The sequence below is a fragment of the Cyrtonyx montezumae genome, unplaced genomic scaffold (genome assembly GCF_038088225.1).
Source record: "Cyrtonyx montezumae isolate F1298 unplaced genomic scaffold, pur_monq_1.0 scaffold_58, whole genome shotgun sequence".
Classification (NCBI taxonomy): Eukaryota; Metazoa; Chordata; class Aves; order Galliformes; family Odontophoridae; genus Cyrtonyx; species Cyrtonyx montezumae.
Genome location: NW_027072065.1, coordinates 583,994 through 600,855, shown reverse-complemented (window position 1 = coordinate 600,855; position 16,862 = coordinate 583,994). Strand labels below are relative to the sequence as shown.

General features: G+C 53.4%; 2 protein-coding genes across 2 annotated transcripts; both read right to left on the bottom strand.

Annotated features, from left to right (window-relative positions):
- Positions 1–2,277: 2,277 nt before the first annotated feature.
- Positions 2,278–6,741, bottom strand: LOC136056825 (keratin, type I cytoskeletal 19-like). The gene is made up of 8 exons (XM_065749185.1): positions 6,136–6,741; positions 5,590–5,672; positions 5,016–5,172; positions 4,518–4,679; positions 4,289–4,414; positions 3,857–4,083; positions 3,335–3,636; positions 2,278–2,833 (listed from the first exon to the last, which is right to left on the bottom strand). The coding sequence occupies exons 1-8, from the start codon at positions 6,715–6,717 to the stop codon at positions 2,694–2,696; spliced, it is 1,779 nt and encodes a 592-aa protein (XP_065605257.1). The 5' UTR covers positions 6,718–6,741; the 3' UTR covers positions 2,278–2,693.
- A 3,142-nt stretch (positions 6,742–9,883) lies between these two features.
- On the bottom strand, positions 9,884–14,211 carry LOC136056801 (keratin, type I cytoskeletal 13-like). The gene is made up of 8 exons (XM_065749152.1): positions 13,666–14,211; positions 12,880–12,962; positions 12,237–12,393; positions 11,916–12,077; positions 11,357–11,482; positions 11,005–11,231; positions 10,438–10,568; positions 9,884–10,173 (listed from the first exon to the last, which is right to left on the bottom strand). The coding sequence occupies exons 1-8, from the start codon at positions 14,152–14,154 to the stop codon at positions 10,148–10,150; spliced, it is 1,401 nt and encodes a 466-aa protein (XP_065605224.1). The 5' UTR covers positions 14,155–14,211; the 3' UTR covers positions 9,884–10,147.
- Positions 14,212–16,862: the final 2,651 nt, after the last annotated feature.

The window sequence follows — 16,862 nt, the reverse complement described above, 5'->3', positions numbered from 1 at the left end:
GAAATATTTGGAAAAGGAGAAAGTCTGTATTCATTTGGGAGTCTGCGTTCTCTCCCTATCCCCACTTTATCTCAAAATAATTCTCTGAAATCACAACGATTTCCAAAGCAGTTTGCATTGCCCTGGCACAGGAAGGATGGCTGGAGGTCGCACTGAGACAGCACTGAGCTCGTGGACCACGTGCAGAACTCAGCGGCGTCCCCTGAGCACCATCAGGGTGGGCAGCACCCCTTGGTGCTCTACTTCTGGGCAGAGGTGGCTTTGAGCACTTCATGTGGGCTGACAGCTACTGCTGAACCAGAGAGAGAAAGCAAAGTGCACACGGGCAATACTGAACACTGGAACTTCCATCTGTGTGCTCACACGGGCACATGAATTGCTCTGGGAGCACTGGAGCCAACACACAGGAGTGCGTGCGCACTTCGAGTTTTGCCAGAGGTTGTTCTGAAGCTCTTGTTCCAACACGCACTGCAATTTTCTTCTCAGAGCACTAATAGCAATACCAGATAAGTATCCAAATTGCAACACTTTGTGCTCATAAAATTAAAGCTTATTATGCAGATTAATGCCTAACAAAGTGCGTGCAAATAAAACCTGCGTGGCTGTCCTCCCTCCTGTCAGTCCCACCCGGGTCCTGCTCCGAGCTCATGGCGCTCAGTGACAGCTCCGTTTTTTCTCCAGGTTTGCAGTGGTTTTGGTTTTCTGGCTCTGTTCCTCCACAGACATTTCTGTCACTGCTGTTACAGTGCTGCTCTCATTAGCGTTCACAGTGGTGTAAATGCAGATTTTGTATTAAAAAAAAATAGGAAAAATGGAAGAATTGCGAACCTGACACTTTCTTCCAAGTCACAGTACCGACTCATCCAGGTTCGGTCTGCTTTTCGTCTGCAGTGGGCACTGATGCCATGAGAAAGTCGGGATTTTCTGGGGTTCATTGGCACCTTCTGTTTACTTCATCACATACTGTGAGGTGTAGCAAATAATTCCCTGTGAGGTGTATCTGCATGATGGATGCAGGTTTCACCACGTGCACGGAGCATCGTTACAGCCCCGTGTTAAGAAAGGTACAAATTTTAGGTAAGGAACCACGTTTGGCTATGGAAATTAGAAGAAAACAGTACGGACAGGCTGAGCAGTAGAAGTAGTACTAGCAGTGTTACGCTTTATTTCGGTTCCTCAGACATTTCTCCTTATTTCTCAGTGAGATGATAACGTATCACTGTCGGCCCTTCAACCCACACTGCCCCGGGACCGCTCTGCTCCCCCAGGGACACATCAGTGCTGTCCTCTGCAGGGCTGCGTGCCTGCTGGCTGCGGGAGGGCAGTGAGGGCAGCTGTGCGCCGTGCTTGTGTAAGGTGGGCTGGAGGAGTGGTGCTGATCGCTGAGCTGCTGCTGTTTCAGTGTGCCCTGATAGCTTGTCACCCTGGGTTAGCTGGCGATGCAGACGTGGTGCTGCGATGAATTTAGGATGAAGCTGAGAAGCAGCACTGCCCCTTTGCACGTGAGGTCAGGGATACCCGTGCATGCCTGTGTGTCAGGTAGTCCTTTGCGAAGGTTAGCCACTTCCTCAGGTGCCCACAGACACTGTGGTCAGAGGAATTGTATTTTCTTGAAGACGGATCCCGTTGGCTGAGCTCCCGGCGTAGGGCAGAGCCATGAATCACCCGCATGGCTGTGCCTACAGCTCGGGCACCGCGAGTCCCGTTCCCACGGTCTCCCACTGGATCGGCGTTACTCAACCTCCTCCAGGGGCTGATGCCGCCCTCGGAGTGAGAAAGCAGAGCTCGTGACAGCCACGTCTTGGGCAAAACTGGGACAGAACTGCGATGCCAGTGATAGCCCTCTCTGCTTCCTTTTGTTTGTGTGGAATTGAGAAATGCGAGGGGTAAAGAACGCGTTAAGGGTCCACTGCATTATTTTCCAGCAAATTCTCTGTAGAGTTCGTTTCACTAATTGAGCTCAGGGAAGTTCTGCTGGCACACTTCCATTACTCCCAGCAGAAAAGAGAGGCACAGTGTAGGGCAGACAGTCCCCTCCTGCTGCCCTCTGCCACGGCAGCAGAGCACAGCACACGGCCGCTGTTCTCCCACTGGGACCACGCTCCTTTGGGCTTTGGCGGTTGCTCTTAAATGGTGAAAGTGTTACTGAGAACTCCGGGGGCTTTTGCACAGTCTGAGTTGTTCTGTGTATTCCACAGGGAGGGTGTGACGTGTGTGACCAGCTCCAGCAGAAATGAGTGCTAAAGGAGACGGCTGCCAGACACGGCTATGTGTTTGCATCAGAGAGAAGTAAAGATTTATTAGAGTAATCTTTTTCCTACAGAAATACCAATCACGGTAGAGATTAACACAGGTATCAGTGATTCAGCTCAGAAATGCAGGTGGAGAGGCAGGTGGGCATCCTGGCAGCTGGGAGAGCCCCGGGGAGCAGAGGGATGGATCGGGGCCGCTCCTCTGGTCGTGCCGTGGTTGGGAACCCCGGGAGGTGCCACAGTGCCCATCAGTGCTCGGCCTTCCTGAAACTCCCTGGGGAAAGATGAAGGGAAGCGAGAATTTCTTTGAAGAGTGCCCCTCAGTCAGCCTGCTGTGCCTGCCAAACATCACCACTCGGAGGACTGCTGCAGGTCAGGTAGTGTCGAGTGTCTGGAGAGTGCTTTCTGGAAATGCCAACCTTCCGTTCTTTTTCATCATTTTTAGGCATTTGAGATGCTGCCAGGTCCTGAAGCCTTACCCGATCTCAAAGTTTTTATGGCTTCAGACACCTCCTCCATTGTTGCTCCTCTCTCCAAAGTTTTATTCCCTTCCAGGCAGAGCTTCATGTTTTCAGCATCTCCTGGAACCACAGCCATGAAGTCAGACACGGAGAAGACCTTTTGGTCACTCTCCATCTTTTGCTGCTTTAGGACTTCTGCAGCTAATACTCTTTTATTTTAAATGTCATGAGTGTTCCAGCTACGCTTTAATTGCGTTGCTCTCTTAATAGCAATTAAGTTTCTAAAATTTGGCTTCAGGATACTCTGACTTCTGTGGCTCCTCGCTTTCAATTGGGCATTATTTTTCCTCTTCCTCCTGTCTTTTCTACTTCTACACATTCTCTGATAAAACCCTTAATATCATCACTTAAATTTGAGCCATTTGTGAAAATGAAACTATTTTGATGTGTGATTGTATAATAAAAAATGTCAGAGAGGGCTTAAAACACGAACTTGAAAAAAAAAATCAAAAACATCTCCAGATTTCCAAATAAGGGACGATGTCATGATTCCTTCGCTGCTGTTCAGAGAGAAGAGTTAGTGGAAGGGTATAGGATGTACTCTTTCCTTCCTGTTCTTACCTTGGCTCTCACAGGAGCTCCCAGACTGGGAGTGGGAGGATGCCGAGCGGGAGAGGCAGCATTTGCCCCCTTCTCCCCCACCACTGCTCCCTCCTCCACCTGAAGCTTTTCCAGAGCCTCCTCCTCCTGCTCCTCTGCTGCCTCCTTCTCCTCCTCCGGAAGCTTTTCCACCAGAGCCTCTGCTGCTTCCTCCACCTGAGCACCAGCTGCTTCCTCCGCTGCCACCTCGTGCAGAAGATCCGCTCGTTCCTCCATGTCCCTGTCCTCCAGAAGATCCTCCGCCAGCTCCTCCCTGCGAGCTGCTGTAAGGACAGGGCACGCACGGCTGAGATTCACAGCAGCATGACTGACGTGTGACATCCTACCAACTTCACTGGGGCCACTCTGACTGCCTTCCTCTGAGCTCCTTCTATGACTGGGAAAGTACTACTGTGTGAACACATTCCAGAGAGTTGTTTCTAAACGGTCACATTTAGGAATGAATGAACTGATCTGCATATGAGCTACTCTGCACATGCATACCCAATGTCTTGCTGCCCTTCCTCGAGCAGTGCCCGGTACTGAGCGATCTCCTGCTCCAGGCGGGTCTTGATGCCCAGCAGCATCTTGTACTCCTGGTTCTGGCTCTCCATCTCGCAGCGGATGCTGGCCAGCTCCTCCTCCAGGGGGCCGATCATGCCCTGGATCTGCTGCAGCTGCATGTTGTAGCGGCGTTCTGTGTCTTCCAGGTTGGACTGCAAAGCCCCAACCTGAGAATAAAATGCAAAGTACAGTGTTTAAGGGAACATGGCAAGATTAGCCCCTTCTTGTACCCCAGAGGAGAAAAATCTTTCATGATGTCAGTGTGCTCGATATCTTATTATCTACATGGAGTACTAGCTATGGCTGCATAGAGCTGCTTCTCCTGCCATTGCAGCAACTCACACATCAGACTCAGAAGCAATCTCTACGTACCCTGCTGAGCTCAGACTGCAGCTCAATTTCCAGGCTCTGATAGTCACGTCTCAGCGCAGAGATCTTTTGGTTGCTTGATTCCAGCTCCTGACCACTTGAATGGACTTGCTGGCTCAGATCCTCCATCTGAAAAATGAATGTGCATAGTTGGAGTTTTTAGGCCACCATGGTTATCAGGGAAGCATCCAGCTACACGAGGTGTCCAGGCATTCAATCCTTGGTCATTTACCTTGCTCTCATACCAACTTTCAACCTCTTCACGGTTTTTCTGAATAATTTGTTCATATTCTTGTCTCATATCATTCAGTTTTTTCAGCAGATCCTCTCCTGGAGCAGCATTGACCTCCACATTCACATCACCACTGGACTGCGTTTGCAGTGATTTCATTTCCTGCAGAGAAAACCCAGAAAACAAACAGAAATGGTGAAATTACTCTGAGAAAGAGTTGTGGAGGCAGTTAGCTTCCTCTGAAATCATAAACTATTCTAGATCCTTTCAAAGACAGATAGCTCTGTCTTGGGTACAATGCAGTTGTTTGGCTTTGGCTTCCCAGATGCTGCCTGGTGTGAGGCCGAGTGCTAAGAGTCTCTGGGAAAGTCTGAGCCTGGTGCTCATGTGTGTGAGGAGGGCAGGGAATCTGTCACCGGGGAAGCCCGCCCGCGTTCCCAGGGTTGGAAGTGTTCCTGTTTGCCGCCACAGTTCGCGTTTCAAGGAGCTGGCTCTTACCTCCTCGTGGTCCTTCTTGAGGCTGATCATATCCTCCTTGAGGGACTCAAACTGCATTTCTAGGTCGGACCTGGTCAGGGTCAGACTGTCCAGCAGGGGCCGCAAGGTGTTGATGTCGGCCTCCACGTTCTGCCGGAGCCCGTACTCGGTCTCGTACCTGCACCGAGAGCAACGCAGACTGAGCTCGTGGTCCTTCTCCTTCTAACTTTATTTACAAAAAATTAAACTTTAATATGAAAACGTATTTTGTAGTCTTTTTCATCTCCTCCCCTTAGCGTAAACTCTGGGTAGGATTCATCCATGTTTCATCTGACTTTCAGTGCGAGAGGATCACAATTTGTTTCTCCTTAAAAATGAAACTGTTTTTAAGCTTTCCCTAAAAGCATGATCTTTGTTCTCAGGGCTGTAGGGGCTATTTCTGCACTGTTACAGAATTTGAAGTCTTACATGTCGTTTCAGTTGTGCTGTCATGGAACCAGAAGCAGCTGTAGGCTTTGCGGACTGTTACTGCTGGGAGTGGGAGGAAAGCAGGAGAAAGGAAGGCTGTACCTGGGAAAGGGAGATATGTACTCACTTTGTCCTGAAGTCTTCAGCAGTCATCCTTGTGTTATCCAGGTTCAAAAGGATTTTGTTGGTCTCCACAGCTGCAGTCAGAATCTAGAAGGGAAGAGACGTGCTGAGGACAGCTTGCACTGTGAAGCTCTCAGGCTTGACTGAGGGACTCATTGGAACGTGACCTTCCCATTGCAGGGTAGGGGAGCAGCAGCTCCTACACAGAGAGGCCTGAAAAGGCCGCCCACAATGCAAAGAGATGCTGTATGAAACAGCATCAGAACTGCAGAAGCCATGTGTGGGGAATGCAAGCGAGGAGGGAGGAGCCCTGCAGGAGGGCCATAGCTGCAGTCCCTCTGGGGGTCTGTGCCACCGCCAGCTAAGTGCTCATGGGGTGCGATGCAGAGGGTGCGTGCTGCTCCTCCTCACTGGAGGCAGTCAGATGTGCGTGGAGGGCACACGAGGTGCATTCAGAGGCACTCGGTGAGCGCAGGAGTGTCTGTGCTGGCTGCCTCCGTTGCGAGAGGTCTACCTGAGGTGTAAACATCTGTGTCAAACAACATCCTACCTGATTTTGCAGGTCTTCAATTGTGGCATAGTAGTGGCTGTAGTCCTTCCTTCCTGTAGGACCTTGCTTCTGGTACCACTCCCTGATCAGTTGTTCGAGCCGAGCATTTTCTTTCTCCAGACTTCTGACCTTGTCCAGGTAGGAAGCCAGGCGGTCGTTGAGGTTCTGCATGGTCAGCTTTTCATCGCTGGACAGAATTCCCACGTTCTCTCCACCAAAGCCACCGCCACCAAAGCTGCCGCTGCTGAACCCGGCAGCGCCCGCACCGAAGCTGCCTCCATACCCAGCGCCGAACCCGCTCCCGCCCGCTCCAAAGCCGCTCCCCGAGCTGCCGCAGCGCATCGTCCCGCTGTAAGAGCCGGCGCTCCAGCCCCCTGCCCGGGAGCTGCCCCCCATTCCCCCTCCGTAACTGCTGCGCCTCATCCGCCCGAAGCTCGCGGCCCCGCAGCTGCTCCTGGAGCTGCCCCCGGCAGGCTGCCCGCCCGCCCTGCCCGCGGTGTATCTGTGCTCAGACGCAGAGCTGTGCTGGCTGCCCCCACTGCCCCCTCGCAGGCAGCTGGCAGAGCTCCGGGAGCAGCTCATGGTGACAGCAGCTGGGGCTCAGTGGGTGTTTCTAGCTCCGGCCCCTGCCCTGCCCGGGCTGCATTTATACTGAGGCCGTGGGTGTCACCACCGAAGGGAGCACCTTCTTTCCATGTGCAGTGGCAAGCTGTGGTCCTGCTGCCAAGAGTAATTTGCCAAAGGGAGATGTCTGGCAGTTCAGGAAGCTGAGCCCACACTCCGTGTTTGTGACCATTTGTTTATTAGCGCAAAGCGTGTAATTTCTGGGCGGCTCTGAATTAGGCAGCTATTTTCAGTATGTAGTCCACCAACACTCATCTGAATCAAGCTCACCCCGCGCTCCTCAGCCCGACAAACCCTCACAGTGTGACAGCAGCGGGTGCCCGTGTCCTTCCTTACACTGCTTCCCCTGCAGACGTGTGTCAGGGAGTCCCAGCTGCCTCCGTACGCGTGGGGATATCTCAGTGTGCTCTGCTCTATGGTGGCCCTATGCCACACACTCCTTATTTTCGGCCCTTTACTGCTCGATGCCTTTTGGAGGTGCATTGCAGGTGTACTGTGGAGAACCACTCGTGCTGCAGAGCTGAGCCCTGGGCCGGAATCGTTTACCCTGAAAACAAAGTGAGCATTGGCAGACCCCGTCCGTCCGCCCTTTGTTCCACACACAGCTGCAGTGACGTTCAGAAACAGCCATTGCCTTAGGGAAACACCTCAGCCAACGCTGGGCTGCGAGGGCAGCGTGGGAGCACGTGCAGCAGAGGCTTTTTTGTTTTTCCTTTGCTGGTGTTCTGAGGAGCAGGGGCAGCACAGAAGATAATACTGAAACCTGAGGTGGACGGCACAGAACAGGTATGAAATTGTATGAAATTATTCCTCCTTCCCACAGTTCCCACGGTGGTTACAGAGGACACTGATGCTCAGCACAGTGCAAACGGCTGCAGCTCCCCGGGCCCCTGGTACTTGTGCTGACTGAGACACATCGAAGGAACACAGCATCTTCTCCTAACGTGGCTGTGAATTTCCAGCCCCGGGAATCAGAGCTGAGCTGAGCCCAATTTCCTGTGTTGATTGCCTGTTATTTTTCCCTCGCTGCGCCTTCAGGATGTTTGTTGCTAACAGAGATGCGGTTGTTGTGGCTCACAGCAGGTGTTTATGGAGACATCCGTGACGAACACCCCTCCCAGCACACCCTCACCCACGCGTGGGGACACACCTGAGTTTCATCTTCTGATGGACTTCGTTTCCGAGCTGAGCTGGGAAGTCAGGCCCTCCCCGGCTTCACCGCCAAGTTTGGTGCTCTAAATCACGACCATTTTAGCCGCTTTGGGTAAGAAGTCCCCTTCTGCTGAAGTGCCCCTGCACTGACAGCTCCTTTGGCCCACGAAGCTGTAGAAGCTGTCAGGGGTCACCCTTCACGACCTGTGGACGCCTCCAGCTGCCCGTGGTGCACATCCCCAGCGCTGCCTGCCGCAGGCATTCAGAGGTGCGCTGCCTCTGCCCCTGCAGCGTGGGGAACGAGGCGTGAATGAGCTGCGAGGTGAGGTCACTATGTGTAACTAAGGGAGAGAACACACAGTATGCCCTCAGAGCTGGAGGGCTCAGGGCAGCAGGAGGACCCGCCGCCCTGCAGAGCACGGGGCCGCCACCGGGCACTGCCGGAGCAGAGGGGGTGGGGGGCGGAGATGCCCCGAGGGGGGCGGCACTGCGGCTGTGTGCGGAGCGCTCCTTCCCTTTCCGAGCCGGTTGTGAGCGGCTGCCCAGCAGTGCGTGGAGGATTTAAGCACGAGGGGCTCACGCAGCGTGGGCCCGAGTTCAGCCCGTGCAGAGAACCCGCAGAGCCACAAAGGCCACGGGAGAACGGGGTCTGTCCCCCCTGGGATGCACGTGGCAGGACGGAGGGGACCCGGCAGCGGCTGCTGGAGGGTCACACGCACACTGCCCTCTGCCGTGCTGAGTGCGGGTGTGTGCTGCCCCCCCCCCCCCCCGGTCAGGTCTGTCGGAAAAGGTCCTTTTGCTTAACGCTGTGACGGAGAAAATCTGTGGGAGTGCAATCTGGGGAATACGGCTCATTCACGTAATTGTTCATTATAAGCCAACTCCCATTACGTGATCATCAATCAAGTTTATTAGCACCAGATAATCCCGTGGGCTGGTATTTCCTCATAGGAACCGGTCCCTGAAGTGTGACCGCTCCGCAGAGGGAGCACTGCCCTCGTTGTGCTGCTCCTCCTCCTCCCCACGGCCACGGAGCGCCGTCCGCCGGGCTCGGATGTGAACAGAGACATCTCCTTATCCCTGTACAGTGACATGTTTGGAAATCATTCGTCGGGTCATATCAGGACTCATTGGTGCTTACTGCCGAGCGTTCCGTTGCCCGCCGGGCCCACCGGCACGGAGCAGCGATGGGCAGCGCTGAACCGCAGTCCGTCCCCGCTGCGTCCGCCCGCAGCTCCGGAGCAGTGCGGGCGCTGAGCGCTGAGCGGCGCTGCGGACCGATCCCGGTCCGCCCGGCACAGCCGCGTGGGACGAGGGTTGTTTGCAGCGCGACCGCGTTTGTGTCTGCGGTCACGTCCAGTGCCCACGGAAGTGCTTTGCTTGCACTGTGCTGTACCGTGCCGTACCGTGCCGTACCGTGCATTACCGTGCCGTACCGTGCCGTACCGTGCATTACCGTGCCGTACCGTGCATTACCGTGCCCTACCGTGCCGTACCGTGCATTACCGTGCCGCACCGTGCCGTACCGGCTCCGTGCCGCCAGAGGCCGCCGGGGCTCTCCGGAGGGTGGGGCCGCCCGGGGCCGCTCGGCGCTGTGGTGAAGTGCTTTGATGCTTCGGACGCGTTTTACAGACTCCGCGATAGGACTCCGAACCCTTTGCGTGTCTTTACGCCTCAGTCGTGTTTGCTCTGGCTCATGACAAGCCATGAAATGGGCTTTTAGGTCGTGTGCTTTTCCCACTCGGCTTTTTGGGATGATTTTTCGGGCACCCGTCTGTGCCGTGCAGAGCACAGGATGTGCTACAGCTGCAGGCGGTGTCTGTGGGGGAGCAGGGGGTACAGGGCCCAGGGGAGGGGGGGGAGGGCAGGGGGCACAGGGCCCCATCCCCACAGCTGCTGCTGCGTGGGGCCCTGCGCTCAGCTCCTGCTCCGCTGCTGCTGGGGCTGCGGGAGCTCAGAGTGCGGACACGGCTTTGTTGATTGCATCAGGCAGAAGCACAGATTTATTAGAGAAGTTTTTTCACCAGCAGGTACAGTAGTGATCCTGACTAACTCAAGTAACTTCTAGAGATTGCAGCGTTACAGAAGCAGCAGAATGAGGAAAAGGAGACTCCCAGGAGCCCCCGTGAAATACATGGCAAAGCGTCGCTGAATTCTACTTCGTCTGCACTGAACACTGAGTGTTCCTGTTTTGTCTGTGGGTTTCTCTCTGTGTCATCTTCTAGTCCGTCTATCCTCAATCACAGATTCTCCTGCAGGTCACTGGAGAAAAAAGGAAGGCATTATTTTGATTCAGGTGGAGATAAAATCTCTTAAACAGGAACCAAAATTGTTCTGTGTAGGACGCTTCAATAATGGGCTCTGCTAAACGAGAGTGGGGGTAGGGAACCCAGGAAATGCCAGAAACGCCCCAAATCATTGTGCTGTATGCGTGGCTGTCCCGCTTTACTTCCACCTTTCCCGGAGCTCAGCGCAAAGGAACGAACGGGAAAAGAGGAGCTGTCCCGCTGCGGAGACGGCTCTTACCCTGTATGTCCCCCGTCTTGCAGGGCGGGACCTGTGGCTGGCAGTGGGATGCTGTGGTTGTAGTGTAGGTGTGACTTGTCCTAATGACTCCTCCTCCGACACCGCTCCCTACTCCGATTCCTCCTCCGTGTCTGGGGGAGAGAAACCGGCCCTGTTAGAGCTTCACGCGGCACTGCAGAGGGCTCAGCATGTCACACCGTGCCATCTGTCGGGCTTAGAAATGGCACGGAGCACTTCACTCGGTGCTGTTTCTCATTGTGCTCTCCACACCCCCTTTGGCACAGAAGCGGCAGAGCACTGCTAATGGTTTTCTTCTTTTGGCAGTTGTCACTCATCTCAGAAAAGAGGCTGTGACAATGAGGACATAACACTGGAGGTTATGGTGTTGGAAGATTTGGTTTCTCTGCTTCGCAGACCCCAAGGGGTGACACTTAGTTCAGAACTGAGCACTCATTGTAGTAAAGCAGCTCAGGAGACATTTCCACCTCAGAGATGGAGCAGATCCATCCCAACCCGTGATGCACATCCTTGGGCTTTCCCCCAGTTCTCAGTTAGAGATCTACGTACATGAGGTCCTGCTGCCCTCCCTCCAGCAGGCAGCGGTAGGTCTGTATCTCCTGTTCCAAACGGCACTTGACGTCCAATAAGGTCTTGTACTCCTGGTTCTGGCACTCAATTTCTGCTCTGATTTCCGCCAGCTGCTGCTCCACGCACGTGATCTGGGTCTGCAGCTCACCCAGGAGCGTGTTGTACTGGCACTCCGTCTCAGCCAGGGAGGATTCTAGATTATTCCTCTGATAAGACAAGCGAACAAAGAACAGCACTCACTCGCGTGTCACCGTGCAGTTGTGATTTCCACAGTGACAGTGGGAGAGCCGTTGGGCAGTGCCCGCGTGCAGCTCAGTGCGCACAGACCCACCTGGCTGAGCTGAGCCTGCAGGTCGATCTCCAGCGCCTGCAGCTGGCGCCGCAGCTCCGTCACCTGGTTGTTGCACGTCTCCACCTCCTGTCCACTCGTGATAACCTCCCGGTTCACCTCCTCAATCTGCAAATCACCAAGACCCTCAGAGAATGTCTGCAGAGCCTGAACTTCTGCAGCAGTGGCACACGGTGAGCAGCCAGCACAACCCCAAGTGGGCACAGTGAGTTGTGTGTGCTGGGCGTTAACCACTGCCTTTGGCTGTTTGCTCTTTCTCAAGTCGCATAAACCTCCTGGCTACTGGGGCTCTTTAATCCCAGCGTGGATGGTTTCAGTTCCAGCACAACACCACAAGGCCTCGGGGCAGCTGCTGCCGCCAGATGGGACACAGCAAACTGGTCAGACAGGCCCACGTCTCCTGCACAGCACTGCATATAAATGAGTGCTGATCTCAGGCGTCTGTAGAGAACAACAGCTGGTTGTCTCCATGCCTGTTTTCTGCAGTGTTTCTGTGCCCTGCCATGTGCACGCCTGCCTGGCAGCAGTGTGTGTCACTTACCTTGCACTCGTACCAATCCTCCACTTCCTTGCGGTTGCGCGCTATCAGTGTTTCATACTGGCATCTCAAATCCTCCAAGATCTGCCTGAGATCTGGCCCAGGGCAGGCGTTCACCTCCACGCTCACATCTCCAGTCGATTGCTTCCTCAGACAATTCATTTCCTGGAAGTACAACCCAGATCAGACAGCACAAAGGAGCAGAGCTGGGTGCCCCCCACCGCAGCTGTGAAATGCAGATCTATTGGGTAACTTAGAGCACAGTCCTGAAGGTGAAAGGTTGCGAGCCAGGGCTGTGCAGAGGAGCAGCAGCCCCCAGCATACCTCCTCGTGGTTCTTCTTCAGGCAGCACAGCTCCTCGCGCAGTGACTCCAGCTGTGCCTCCAGGTCGGACCTGCAGAGCGTCAGCTGGTCCAGGACCTGGCGCAGCCCGTTGATGTCGGCCTCCACGCTCTGGCGAAGGGCCAGCTCCGTCTCGTACCTGAGGGAGAAGGAAAGCAGAAGATCAGAAGTTGCTCTCTGCTTAAGCAAAGATCTCCTCTTCCCACCCACGTGCTCAGTGCTTGGTTTGGCTGGCTACCATGGATGCACCGTGTATTAGATTTGTGCGCTGCATTTGATGTTTGCTATGTGCAGGCTGTTCTTCCCCATCTGTCTTTCTCCTGAACGCAGAACCTGGCATCGCTCACCCATCACTGCTGCTTCACAGATCCCAATCTGCAGTGCTGTGTGGTGGGGATGCAGCACTGAGGGCCGCTCCCTGCAGCACCAGTCCCTGGCCAACGAGCTCTGTTGCCCAATGTTTTACCTCAGAACAGTAATTAAGGGACGTCTGATGACCAAGAGCAAGACACCTTTCATCACCCCATCCTGAACTAACGTGGTGCTGCACTGAGACTCATCTGAGCAGTGCAGTGCAATGGTGACACACCGGGGAGTGGAGTTCGGTGCTCTGATGGACACTCACTTCACACGGAAGTCGTCAGCAGCCATCCTGCTGTTGTCGATGTCCAGAATGATCTTGTTGTTATCAATGGTTGCACAGACAATCTGAAAAAGAGCAGAGCATGAGAACAGCTCCCTTCTGTGATGCTGTGCTCCTTGGTTGCAGCTAGGCTGAGCAGGAGCTCCTTCTGATTCGCTTTCCACCACTGTGAGCAGTTGCAGGAGGCAGCTTTGCCTGACGGGCAGCAGCAGGGAGAGGAGCGGAGCTGTGCAGGGCTGGGAGTTACAGAGCTGGGTGGGCACTCCCAGTTTCAGGTTCCAGAGATGCTTTGCATTGAGGCTCAGCCGACATGCAGGCTGCCTGCTTCTTGGCCTCAAGCTTTTCAGGGAGAAGTTGGGAGGTACCTTTAAGCCCAAACATCTCCCATAACTTTCAGTGTGGGCGTTTTATTGTCAGGCTCTTTGAGCCACTGCAGAGCGTTTTAAGCACCCTGCTTTCCTCCCTTCATAGCAGCTAAAATGCTTCATTGGGGTCACCGTCTGCTGGGTGATTTTCTCTTGCTCCACCGTTCCCTTTGCTTTCTGTGTTTATAACCATACAATCAAAGCACAGTGTAAGGTGGCATTGCTTCTTTGAAGAGCACGATCCCACTCGTATCACCCCGCAGCGTGCACCCCACTCGACTGTCCTAGAGGAAGCTGCCACCGTTTATGTTTGCACAGACATTTTACAGCAGTAACAGCTGCAATAAGTCCTGAATGTGAATTGAAAAATAAAAAGGGGAGGAGTAACTGAAAATGGGATTACCTGATTCTGAAGATCTTCAATTTCTTTGTAGTAGCAGCTGTAGTCCCGGGGCTCGCAGGAGAGGCCCTGTGTAGCGTACCACTCTCTGATTCTGCATTCCAGCTCTGCATTTTCCTTCTCCAAGCACTTCACCTTGTCCAGGTAGGACGCCAGGCGGTCATTGAGATTTTGCATGGTCACTTTCTCGTCGCAGGATGAAAGCAAGCAGTCGCCACCAAGACCACCGACAACCACACCGCCTCCGAGGCCGAAGCCAAGGCCATTGCCATAGCAGCTGCCACCTCCATAGCTCCCACCAGCCAAGCTACCGACACTCAGTCCCCCTCCATAATTCACTCCACCGCAGTAACTCCTTCCAGAAAAACCTCTGCCACTGCCTATCGCATAGGAAGAAATCCGTGCTCCACCACCACCACCAATGATGCAGCTGCCACCACTGCTCCTGCCTTTGCTAGACACAGTAATCGTCTCCTTAATGTTGCAACTCATCGCGACAGCAGCTGGAAATGCAAGCAGAAGCCCAAAGCAAGACACACAGCTTGAGAGTGAATCAGACTGCGAGCTGTCCGCTGCCACGGGACTCTATTTATACCTTCCACAGTGGGTGTCACCGCTGGTTCCTGTTCCCATAAGGCTGGCTACTCCAGCCATTGGTGCCAAGAATAATTTCTCAAAGGGAAGTTTCCTTTCAAGATTCCCAGTAGACAAGGAAGATACTTTACATGTCTCTTGCTTATTTCAGAAATGCATTAGCAATAATGTTTTATGAATCATCAGCTTTTTGTTTATGATGCAAACTTTACAACATTAAGCCAGGAAAAACACTGTCCTAAATTATATACCAGGAAGAAATCATTAAAGGTTATTGCATCAAAGCGCTCTTTATCTCTCATTAATTTATTTTCATTTTATTTTGAGTTGAATAAGCAGGTTTCATACAAGCTGCTGATGTTGGAATATGTAAGATGAAAAAGTACGTACGAAGTCGGATTCTGGAATGATGTATGAATGATGTAAGAACTTTGTGGAAAGATCAGAGACGCAGAGATTAACCTTAAGTCCCTGCACTGCTGAAATAACAATTCCAGGACACCGCTGTGAGACGTGGCGGTGTGGAGCCGTGTCTGAATGGACACGATGGAAGGTTCTTCGTGTGTGATCTGTGCCTGCACAGAGCTTCACAAAAGATTTCTTTCTTTCCATGGAGAGGGTGAAATGGCACAAAAGGGCGATTTCTCTGTCAGTGTGCACCACGTGTAAATGTGATTTGAGACCACTCCTGGGGGACATGAAGGCAGAAGTGCCGACGGAGACAGTGGAGCAATTGCTGCCCAGGACGGTTCTAGGCTGGCTTGGAAAAGATGGATTAAATACAACTGGAGGTTCTTCTCTATCCCTCATATCTCAAATCTTAGCTAGGCAGAAGAAGTGAAAGCCAACACTGCTGTCACTCTTTGGACATCAGCATTCCAGCTGTGCTCATTTCCATGAGCTGCAATGGCTGCAGTGTGGAACTGCCCGGTGCTGCGCGAGGGACGCATCCTGCGGCCGCCTGCAGACAGCCCGGTGCAGAGCTCCTTGAGCCACCACCACCAGAGCTCAGGGGAGATGAAGCTCCTGCTCTGTGTCAGGACCCCACACTGGAGCAGCTGCTCTTCTGGCAAGCAAACAATCTCATTCACTGGGGGCCCGAAGCCTGGCACTGTTGGTGGATTTACCCAGCACTTCACTGCTCTCACTCTCCTGATTTCTCTGTAGAGATACCTCCTCTTATCTCTCATCCTTGGACATTACTTCTGTGGTGCAATGAAAACCAGCAGCATTCCTGTGATATCTCCAGCAGGATGGAGACAGGGCTGTGCAGACGCTTGCTCAGAATGATCTCCTCAGTGACAAGGAGCCCTGGCTGGCAATCTGCTGCTGCCCTCGGCCTCCTGGCTCCGTGCAGCGCCCAACACCGCTCCTCGTGCCACGCTGTGCTCCGCACGGGGGTGAACCCAGAGCAGAGCTGTGTGTGGGGAAAACTCAGCAAATAGTGATTGTGCTTAGAAACAGAATATCTGGATTTCGTTACCAGGACCAGGGAGCATAATTGGAGTCAGGGTGTGGTGGTAAGAATGAACCGAAACTGATGTAATGCTGCGTTGCTGGAAGCTTTGCCTGTCCCGCGTATGATTCTTCAGAAGTTTCCCAATCGCTGCAGCAAGCATCTTTCCTGAGTGAGCACGCATTCCTTCCTCTCCTTCACAGTTATCATTTCAGCACATCAGGATAATGCAGGCAGAAACACGGGACATCCCTCTGTGGGGTGGGAGCATTCCTGCGTGCCACTGTGGTAATGGCAGTGGCGAGAGAGCTCGGCCACGGCCGTGCAGCGGGCACCTGCCCCTGGCACACACTTGTCTGCTCTCCTGTATTTTCCTTTTCGTCTTCAGGAAATGGCTTTCACTACTCAGGCTAAGGAAAAATTACAGCTCTAAAGATCTAAAAAAGTCATAAACTACGCTTCCTCTCCTATTTTTGTTATGTGCTCTCATAAGGTTCCTGGGTCTGGTCTGACAGGCACAAATGAGTATGGAAATCTCATGGAAATGTCATTTCCAGCCAAGGTCTGAGCTCCATAATTTGCAGCTCTCTAATGTGTGGTTGTTTCCAGGGTGTTTTCTGCTGGGGACTGTTTATCCCAAGCTACCTTCTCATAAGCTGCTTTCCAGACGCATCCCAACTCGTAGGCACAGTGTCTCGGGAGCTGACTGTGTGTCCCTGGGGGCTTTCCAGGGGCATATTCATAACCATGGGTGACAGGAGTCCTTCTGTGTCATTAGGTGTCCTTCACCATCAGGAATGTAGGACAGCTCCTTTGTAAAAGTGCCTGCGCTGCTCCTGCGTTGGGATGCCCGAGGAGGGTGGGAAGCCTTTGCCATGAGTCCAGGCACCCAGCTAGATGTCAGTAGCAGTGCATGGGAGAGGGAAGGCAGCCCAGCTCTCTGCACTGGAGACTTAAAGCTGGAAGTGGGTCAGTGCAATGTCTTCATAACTGTAGCAGTGAGCGTGTGAAGGCTGCTGCACTGGGAAAGGATGGGACCAGAAGGGGCAATGGGAGATTGTCTTACTGCCTTCCTCGGCACTGAGCAAGGCAGGGGAATACAATGGGGAAGGAACACGAGGAGATCTGCTTTGTGACTTCTTCACAGCCC

Coding starts and splice junctions, on each gene's coding strand:
- LOC136056801 (XM_065749152.1), bottom strand. CDS start 14,154: ATGAGTTGCAACATTAAGGAGACGATTACTGTGTCTAGCAAAGGCAGG. Junction 12,394..12,879: donor GCTGACGACTTCCGTGTGAA/GTGAGTGTCCAT, acceptor CTTCTCCCTCAG/GTACGAGACGGAGCTGGCCC. Junction 10,174..10,437: donor CAAGACGGGGGACATACAGG/GTAAGAGCCGTC, acceptor TTTTTTCTCCAG/TGACCTGCAGGAGAATCTGT.
- LOC136056825 (XM_065749185.1), bottom strand. CDS start 6,717: ATGAGCTGCTCCCGGAGCTCTGCCAGCTGCCTGCGAGGGGGCAGTGGG. Junction 5,673..6,135: donor TTGAAGACCTGCAAAATCAG/GTAGGATGTTGT, acceptor CTTCCCTTCTAG/ATTCTGACTGCAGCTGTGGA. Junction 4,680..5,015: donor TCAAGAAGGACCACGAGGAG/GTAAGAGCCAGC, acceptor TTTTCTCTGCAG/GAAATGAAATCACTGCAAAC.